Source organism: Cajanus cajan, chromosome 2 (genome assembly GCF_000230855.2).
Source record: "Cajanus cajan strain Asha chromosome 2, NIPB_CcT2T_4, whole genome shotgun sequence".
In the NCBI taxonomy this organism is placed as follows: domain Eukaryota; kingdom Viridiplantae; phylum Streptophyta; class Magnoliopsida; order Fabales; family Fabaceae; genus Cajanus; species Cajanus cajan.
Window position 1 is genome coordinate 5,095,935 of NC_138518.1, and position 10,667 is coordinate 5,106,601.

At 30.9% G+C, this 10,667-nt stretch overlaps 1 protein-coding gene across 2 annotated transcripts; it reads left to right on the forward strand.

Moving 5' to 3' along the window:
• Positions 1 to 7,303: 7,303 nt before the first annotated feature.
• Positions 7,304 to 10,465, forward strand: LOC109788554 (WRKY transcription factor 72A). 2 transcript variants are annotated; one of them, XM_029269268.2, is made up of 4 exons: positions 7,304 to 7,555; positions 7,922 to 8,428; positions 8,593 to 8,694; positions 9,264 to 10,465. In XM_029269268.2, the coding sequence occupies exons 1-4, from the start codon at positions 7,448 to 7,450 to the stop codon at positions 10,011 to 10,013; spliced, it is 1,467 nt and encodes a 488-aa protein (XP_029125101.2). In that variant the 5' UTR covers positions 7,304 to 7,447; the 3' UTR covers positions 10,014 to 10,465. The 2 variants fall into 2 exon arrangements, with proteins under 2 accessions (XP_029125101.2, XP_020202889.2); XM_020347300.3 differs by having other exon boundaries at positions 7,364 to 7,555; positions 8,593 to 8,706.
• Positions 10,466 to 10,667: the final 202 nt, after the last annotated feature.

Sequence of the window (10,667 nt, forward strand, 5' to 3'; positions counted from 1 at the left end):
TTCATTACTTATAATTAAAATCACATGTAATAATTATATAGACATATATATATATAATTTTTAATTTTATTTTTTTAAAGGTCACATCATCATATAAATAAAGTATATATGAAATTAATTTTATATAATTAAAAATGTTGTATTAATTTATTTTATTTTAACATATAATATATTTTTCTAAAATATAGGCAAGTTTAGTTAGCACTGTGTTGTCAAAACTGAACTCACCAATCATACTGAAAATTGGTCAATTTATGGGTTTGAAAGAACTACAAAATCAATGTGTAAAAGAGATGGTCAAAAATTAGATGGATTAACTCAAAATGGGTAAAAACTAGTCCAAAAAACTGGTTTCAATTGATTTTTTTCTTTTAAAAAATAATTTTTTATGATAAATAAATAAATAAATATATTTAATAAAAATTATAAAGTAGAGCAAATCTTGTTATTTATTATTTTTAATAATTTTCATATAAAGATATAGTTTAATCATTTGTATTAATTTATAATTTTTATATCATGATATTTTATTTTTATATTTTATATTATATTAATTTTAATTTTTCTATTCTAAATATAAAATTGTTAATATATATTTTTATATTTTTATTAAAATTTAAATTAAAATATTATATTTACACTTTTACATGCATTTTAAAAGATAAAAAATATGAAATAATGTTTTATTTTAATTTTAATTTTATAAAATTATGATATTATGTTTATTTAATAGTATTTTATTTATTATTTAATTATTATTAATTTCGGTTCAATCACGATTAAATCATTAAATCTTGAATTAATATCTTAATTAGTTTGATAACTAGTCTAATTTTAAATGATGGAGAAAACATAAAAAAAAAATTGGAACAAAAAAAAATCTAAAACATAAAAAAAAATTATAGCCAAGGAAGGAATAAATGAATGTAAATTAATCAATAAACGAAATCATAAATTTCAAATACTTATCAATGGTATTATTAAAGTCCATTATCAATCATCTAATACTCAATAATAAATGCGCATTTAAATCACACTTTCTATTAAGCATCGATCTCACTGATTAATATAAGAAAAACTTATAATTGTATGATAAAAAAAATAATATAAGAGAAGAAAAAACATATCCATTGATTATATAAAATAGTTTTACACTAGCATCTAATCATAAATCTCTATGTATGGTATATTTATTGACTTCTACAATAATAATCTAAAAAATTCTACTAATACGTAGTTTGTCATTAGTTGATATTTAAAACTATTTTACATTGTCAATGTCTACCATTTATTAGACTCTTAATATAATTTACAAAATAAATATTAAATAAAATGACTAAATAGATTTTTTTTCTAAAATGTCCTTATAATTAATTTAGAAGAAAAAAATTACACCAAAACTTTTTAACTTTATATGTAACACCTCATTTTTTCATAAAAGATAATATAAGTATTTTATTAATGATTTTGATATTTTTATTATATTAATTGGGACTATTTAATATTTATTTTAATTATGTAATATATTTTATAATATAATATATGATATTTTATTAAAGGAAAGTATAATATTTTATTAATAAAGGAAGGGATCTTCAAGATAATTGTGGTTGATATGTTTTAACTAAAAGGTTATAGGGAGGTTAGGTTTTTTTAAAAAACGAGGAATTTTTTGATCAGACTCTTTTTTGACCTTTATTTTCACATGTACACTTTAGAGCTCGGAGAATAGAAGCAGGAAGGAAATGTCAAGTCAGACGAAACAATTCCCAACGAAGTTTTAAATATGACAAATATAATACAATTGTTATTACTAACCTGTGTAGTAGTATTTTAGATAAATATAAGAAATAGGCAAAACTAAAACAAGGATCAAACAAACCAAGCCAAATAAGCGCCAGACGATAACAATTATCAGACAAAGATGTGTCAAGGACAACCCAGAAAGCAACATAAGAAATCAGACGCAAAGGCAAAACAAATATCAAATAAAGAGCAAAACTAGACCACGACAAAGTTGGCTTAGCACCAAATAAACATCAGATGAAGCTCAATGGTCAATTACACAAAGGTCAACAAAACAAGTATCAGTCGTTGGATAACACAGGATAAAGAAATATTCCAGACGGAATAAAAGTCATCCATATTCACAACTAATCAAACGAGATGAAAAAGTCAAAGTCTAATTCTTAGACGAAGACTCAGATTCCAAACGCAAACGAAGAATGTTGAAAAGCGTCTAAAATCTACTATTCACAACGAGGAACATCACATATCATCCACATTCACGAGAAGAGTACACAAAGTCATAAAAAATGTGATATGAGAAGAAAAATAGAAGAGCACGAATCCACAAGTCAAAGCTGCGTGTGTCAAGGCAAATACATCTACTTTTCAGAAAAAGGCAACGCCTCCGCAGCTACAATGACAGAAAAAGGACGAATATACCTAGGTCATGATTGAACTCAGAAATAAAAGAGAACAAATTACGCAAAGGACTTCACGGAACACATATTCGACAAACAAGCATTTAATGCAAAATCAAACGAATTAAATGAAAAAGATCTGTGTAGCCATGAACGAACAACTATCTGCACCAACGGGAAGCTGAGCCACAACAGACACATTCAAATTCAAACAACAGGCAGATTTATCACTAGGCTATAAATATCAAGACCTAAGAAGAGAAGAAAAAGGAGAGAAGCAACGAGCAATAAGTAAAAGCAAGCGTCAAAACAAACTTATATCTCTTCTTGTTCAGATTTGAATATCAGTGTAAAACTAAGATAGTTTATCTTAGTGAGTGTAGAAAATACCCCATCCTCTTTACGAGAGTTACATACACACTCTAAACACATATCCTTGTAAAACTAAGGTTGAATACCTTAGTGAGTGTAGAAACCATACTATCCTCTCTGTGAGAGTCACATACACACTCAAAAACACCCATTGTTTGTAAAGCCTGAAGAGGCTAGTAAAAGAATACTTGGAGAACCAGAAGTGGTTTAAGAATACTAGCGTCAACAAGTGAAGTTAACGAACCAGAAGTGGTTGAGAATACTTGGAGAACCAAAAGTGGTTTAAGAATACTAGTGTCGACGAGTGAAGTTGACGAATCAGAAATGGTTAAGGATACTTGTAATCCGTTGTGATTAGTGAAACCCTTCAGTTGAAGAAGACTAGACGTAGCTCAGAACGAGTGAACCAGTATAAAACTCTGTGCATTGTTTACTTGTCTTACAAACGAAATTTTATATTAATATATCACACTGAAAAATTTCGTCTACTACTTATTTTCTAAACAATATTCAAACGAAATTATATTTTCTTAACTTAAGAAACTATTTCCGAGTAGACGATAGATCTTTAGACATAAAGTTTCTTTTAAACAATCTTGCACAGTCTCTAAGTACTTGAAATATTATTTTCAGACGGAAAAGAAGTCCCTTTGTGAAAACGTTTTTAAAATCCTTCGTCCATACACATTCAACCCCCCTTATGTGTGTTTTTCACTAACTTTAGGAAATCGTCCCAGAACTGGGCACACGTCATCTGAATGAGTTTGTATGCCAGGTAGTGGGATTGACCATCAATCTTATGTATGTTGTGTGTTTATGTATGAGAGATTTTGTAACACCCCAATTTTCACAAATTATATGAAGGCTCAAAGCCCAATAAGGGTGATTTAGTAGCCCAGAACGGGTTGTTCCCAAACTAGAACGGACCGTTCCAAATTACTAAAATAAGGGTGATTTAGTAGCCTAGAACGGACCGTTCCCAAACTAGAACGGACTGTTTCAAACTACTAAAAATGCCTAAAACCCTAGTTGGGAACGGGCCGTTCTGCTTTAAGAACGGGTCATTCTAGATTTGAATTTAACACATGATGAAAGGATCCAGAACGGGGCATTCTAGATTCGAAACGGGCCATTCTAGCCACTTTTGACATCTATAAATAGTAGACTCTGGCACTGCTTCTGGACACACTCTCTAAAGACCAAGGAGAACCATGAGAAGGAAATCAACCAGATTCCACTCTAGCTTAGTCTTTTGCTTATCCAGGTAAGAGGAGATTGTTTGAAGAGGCAATTATATGAGTAAATTGTATTGTTTTAAATGTTTATTGTATGAATTAGAACCCTATGAGAAACAGGCAAAATATGAATATTTTCTGTTTTGCTTTCTGATTGTTCTGTTGTATGCCTTGTTGGATGAGATGTACGAATATGTGTTTAATTTCACAAATAGACAAGTTTTGATATAAATTAAAGTGCTCTATGGAGACTGTGTGAATATGATGAGATAATGTGAAAAGTGAATATGAGACATGAGATATCATGTTATATGATAATGAGACATGATGATGTGATATGATAATGAGACATGACGAGGTTATATGATAATGAGACATGATGAGGTGATATGATAATGAGACATGACGATGTGATATGATAATGAGACATGATAATGTGATATGAGAATGCATAGAGTCTTGATTTACATGCATCATTTGCATAAATGTTTTAAGGGTATGATATGGATTACACCGCCAGGGAAGGCCCCCTTGTGTAAAAGCTTGGGGATTAGTCCTTGGGGATAGCTCGGTTTGGAAGTCCCGGTCTCACCTATTGTGTGCATGGGATGTATCTTGCACGACTTAGCTATCTCGACTAGATCTTGGTAGTATGTCTTTCTAGTGAGAGTGCGTAGAGGGTGTGACCCGTCATGTACTCCTAGACTACTCTCGTGTATTGCTGGCGCGGTAATACGCCATGTGATATGTGTTACTGGCGCCACATGCATGATAATATGTAGTTCGTGTCCATTACATGTACATTTTAATGTTATATGTTAAAGTGATTTTTATGCCTTTGATAGTGGAATGTGATATTGTTGTTAATCTATCTGTGCTATGCACATATACATGTCTTGTTTGTGTTTGGCTATCCGGTGTGTATTCCTACACCGTGAGCCAAAGTAAGATATTTCTCACTCCCTTTTATTTTGTGTTGTTTTCCTTGATTATTATACAGGTGATTATCAGCATGAGGCTGAGGATGTCGGTGATGAAGCTTAGGCTTTAATGTTGGGCTTTGCTCTGATAGGACATGTGACATCGGGGCATATAGGATTAGATTAGGATGTTATTCTTATTATTTTGAAAACCTTAGCATTATATCTTTATAATTTCCGTTGATTAAGTTATTTGTTTAAGTCATGGATGTGGTACTCTCTATCTAAACACATTTGGTATTTCAATTATGAAAGATTGTGTTATTCAAATTTTATTATTTGTGTTATGATATGCGGGGTAAAGGGTGTCACAGATTTTTCCTAATGTTTCTGTTTTATTCCTTATTTTTCTTACTCATAATTAATTGCACGAATTATTTAAATGGATGATTAATTTTATGTTTTAGATTGAAATTATATGATTTGAGGTCCCTATGAGTTCCTGTGGGAAATTAATTATGACAAATTAGAATTTGATTCATGCTATTTACTTTGAGTAATTTAATTTTTATTTCGTTGTAATTTGTTATTTTTGGTAAGTCTAGTTTAGGTAAAAATATGATTCTTTTTACTTGTATGGATTTTGAGTTTTATATATTATATTTGAGGTATTTCAGTTTATAATATATTATGTATTATGGTATGCAAGGTACAAAGTGTCACAACTTTTGGTCTTATAATTTTGCAAATGTGTAATTTTGATCCTGAAAATTTTTATTGCAAATTTGCTTATAGTTTTTAAAGTTAAGTAATGTTAGTCTACTCATTAACATTTTATTCAAAATTAATAAAAAAATGTTGATGTGTCTATGAATAATACTGTTAGATAGGATGTAGTTTCCCAAACATGTAGGAGAATAGTAGTTTTAAAATTTTCAATTTTTTAATAGATTGTAAATTTTAATTGAAAAAAAATGTTCTTTACATGAAAACTAACCTGACTAAATAACTTTTGGGCACTATCATTCACATGCACATTAACATTCTTTATTTTATTACATGTCATTGGGTAGATTAACATTACTTATTATTTTTTAAAATTAGAGAGACTACAATTACATTAAAAAATTTGGGAACCAAACTTGCAATCATAAAACTATAAACATCAAAGTAAATTTAAACCAAAATAATATGGCCCAGACTTCATGGGCTCCATCTATTTGATTAAATTGGGTCAATTTTGTCAGTTCTAAAATAGGGTGGAATCATTTCAATATATTCGATCAGATTGAGTTGAGTATACAATACTGCTTGGTGGGAGAACTTTGTTGCATTGATGTAACTAGTATTGACTTAACATATTGTTAGACTTAAAACAAATCTTAAAGTGAGACTTTTTTATAATTAATAATAATATCTTTCAATAAAAAAATAAAAATGTTTTAGAGATGAATTTTGAAAAAATAATTATATTATGTGTTTTTAGAAACTAACTTTTTAGAGTGAGTTTTTAAGAATACAAAAAATGATTTTTAAATTGTAAACTGTAAAAAAAATTATATAAATATTAATATAAATTTTTTTTGAAGTAGGCTTAAACTAAGAACTTTATTGACTTTTAGAAACCCTTAATTATAAAGATCGAATAATACATGTGATTTATAAAAAAAATTAAGAATCCTACCACAATTTATAGTTAAATTATAATATATTTTTTTGTGTATAAAAGAATTTTAATTGAATTCAAAAGTAATACATGACATGCATTCATGGAAAGCAATTCAGTGGCATTGGACATCCCTCAGCAGTGAAATCAAGTACAACCAACGTGGAAGTGTAGCAAACCTCAAACTATTGACAGACTCAAGAGACTGGTCGCCATGCGCCCATGGCCAACCCGTTACATGTGGCAACTTTGACTGCATAGCCATGCTGCTTCTTCTGATATGTACAAACCTTCAACCATGGATTAATAACACACCTACTACTCCTCCATTCCAAAATATTGCAACTTAGGAATTTTACATGTAAGTCAAGCTTAAAGAAATATATCACTTTTAATACAATTTTATTAAAATAGTTTTACTCTTTCAATAAATATATTATTTTTAATTATGGTAGTGTAAAGATTTATGAAGAGATATTTTAAAAAAATTAATATTATTAAAAAGTAACGAGAACATTAACTATTTTTAAATTTTTTCAAATGCTAAAATTCAGTTATTTGAAACGAAATGAGTATATACATATACAACTTGTGCCAAAATTCAGTTTTCTTCTTCGCTTCAAACTCATTGATGACTTAGCCTTCCGAGGCCATATTATAAAATTTAATCATTGCAATAAAAAAGTCCCAAACATGAGCTTAGCATTGGTGTTGACATTTGTTTATTCCAATTCTAGCAGAGTGCTGATTGGTTTATATAAATAAAAGGGTATGTGTAGTAGTAGTACTTAGTACATGAGATTGTAGTAGGTCTAGTGAAAAATAGTGATGGAAGCCATGTTGAAATTGTCTAAATTTTGCGGTCAAGAGATAGAAGATAAGGGAGGTGCTTCCATTCGCTCACAAGAGGACTTTTGTAGTGGAAAGGGTAGTAAGGTATAAGTTGCAGCTCTAAACTTTATTTTGGCTTCCATGAATGGTTTTGATTGACAGTTTCTGAAGAATATCTTTTTAATTTCTGCACCAAATTAAACCACAGAAGTAACGAACTGACTTTTCCACTTCAATTGAATAGCTCTTTCAGTTTGCTATTTCTCAGGAAACATTGGCATCATTTATGTGATGTGGATCTCTCGTCCTTTATCAATACGAATAGGAAACTACTTTGTAGTTTGGCCTTGACATAAAATATGACGCATAAATAAGAAATAAGAAGGAATCTTTTATTCTAATTTCAAGCTTATAGGTGTCTTTGAAATGTGAACTGACTAATAGTTTTATGCACTTGTTTTCAAAATATAGGAAGATAAACTTAATTATGCTAAAGCTGAGATGGGTAAGATGAAAGAAGAGAATGAAAGATTGAAGATGATGCTAGAAAAAGTTGAAAAGGAATACCACTCTCTTCAACTTCGTTTTTTTGACATCCTTCAAAGAGAAGCTTCCAAGAAAGGTGGGGAAGATTCAGCTGCTCCCCTTGATGAAGAGGAGGAACCTAAACTTGTGTCACTTTGTCTTGGAAGAAGTCCAAGAGAGCCTAAAAAGGATGAAATAACTGATAAGTATAGCAAACAAAAAGAAAATGAAGATTTGCAAGCCAACCTTACCCTTAGTTTAGACTTCAAAAGTGCGTCTTCAAAGGAACAGTTATCTGATATGATCCCCATGAACACTTCAGAAGGACTAAAGGAAGAAGATTCAACAAATAAATTAATAAGGACCAAAGATGGAGGTGATGAAATTTCAGAACTAACACCCCCCACCAAGAAGGCTAGAGTTTGTGTGAAAGCTAGATGTGATACTCCCACGGTTAGTGCTTATGAAAAATTCTATTACCACTACTGTCTACTAATACATCATATCACCATCATTCTAGTGTTTTCTTGGTTTATGTAAAAATTGTAGTCTCAAAACTCAGTTCCTTTTGTAGTCTTTTTGCTTGTGAAATAACAATTGTTATGCCTTTCAAACAGATGCATGATGGATGCCAGTGGAGGAAATATGGACGAAAGATAGCAAAAGGAAATCCATGTCCAAGAGCATACTATCGTTGCACACTTGCTCCAGCATGCCCGGTTAGGAAACATGTATGCATCAATATGTTTGAGATAAAAAAATGTTTGAAATAAACTTTTCTGCAAATACTTATCAAACAATAAAATAAGAAGGCAAAATAATTTGAGCTTTTTATTTAAACTAAAATTAACCTAAGCACTTAATTTTTATAGAAATCTTCTCACTTAACTTTTCCAAACACTAACAAGTTGATTTTAGCTTACGAAAGAAACTGGATTCATTTTTACCTTTTTTATTTACTTGTCATGTAAGTGTTACAGAGAAGTTAATCTAATCAAAGCCTTGATTTAATTATAGACAATATTGAAGAAGTTGATTAAGATATGTTATTCTCTCTAACATTTTCTTACTACTAATCTCTCTACTATTTGTTAAAAATCATAAATTTTGGTGAATTTTATCACTAAAATAGAAGAGAAATTCATTAAATAAAATACGTAACTTATAATATTTGTGATTTTTAATAAATTTTGGTTAATAATAAAGAGTTTTAGAACGAGTATTGGTAGCATTTCTGTTTAGATATACAGCGGGGTTAGAATACTCAAAACTGGATGTATTACCACAGGTGCAAAGATGTGCTGAGGACATGTCCATCTTAACCACCACATATGAAGGAACTCACAACCACTCACTTCCAGCTTCAGCCACAGCTATGGCTTCCACCACTTCTGCTGCTGTTTCCATGTTGTTGTCAGGTTGTTCAATATCCCAACATACAGATCACAATTTTGCATCTCATGCAAATTCTCCTACACTGTTCAGTGGTTTAAATTTGGGCCTTTTAGACCAACGTCCAAGAGCAAACCAAGCCTTGTTACGAACCCCTTCCTCACATTTTCTCCCAACAATCACTCTAGACATGACTTCTGCTCCATCCTCATCAACTCATGTCCATTGCCTACCTTCAAGCTTTGCTTCAACCCCAAGAATCCCATCATTAAGTCCAAACTTTTGCTCCTCAGAATCCAACATTCCACTATCGTTTTGGCGCAAGGGACTTTCTAAAAGTGGCACTACTGTTCCTATTGGCAAAACTTACATCAATCCATTCAATATGGGAAATCAATTTCAAGAACATTTCTACCAACAATGCTTTAAGAACCAAGAGCCTTTGGCAGAAATACTAACCAAAGCAATAAGCACAGACACAAGTCTTTGTTCTGTTATAGCCGCTGCAATTTCATCTATAAGTGGACAAGGATCAAGTAGTGAGAACATGGGTGATGGAAAATTTTTTGGTTCAGGATTGAGCCTGAAACTAGGGGTGCATTCTCAACTTGCTTCATCCAATTCCTTGAACCAGAATGGGAAATGATGCTTAGCAGGCTACTTCAACAAATCATCACCATCATCTTCAAGTTCTCAGGGTGGAAACTTCACGCTTCTCCAACCTCAATGGCCATTTTCTCTTCCCAAGACTAGCACTCCTCCTTCCAATGTTGATCACATCAACCACTGGATCTCAGAAATCAATTATCATCATTAGTGTCTCTCCTGTTCTTCATTTAGGAATCAATGTTCATGAGCAATTCATATAAACTGAAATAGGCTAGCTGTACAGTCCAAACTACATTTCTATCATTTCATAGGATGTCAAAATAGAATATGAAGCATAAGATGTAAGTTAGGACAAAAAGAATACCCAGAAATCAATCATGTCACTCTTGATATGGTTACCACAATCTTGTCAATTGTCATTCCATTTCGATTTTGTAAGATGTAACACTCCAACACAGCTTCAAAAAGGACAATTAGTTGATGGTAAAAGTGTGTAAAAGTTCATTTTCTTCATATTTTGGTTTGCTCAAAGAACAATGAAGCAATGCATGGAAGTTAGCACACTACTGACATTTGCAAAGTGCAGTTACGCTTATCATGGTTTAAAACATTAGAACTACACACTCTGCTAATCATTTTTCTTTTTATTGGTTAAAATTTATTAATAATAACAAAATAAGTGTAGGACCCA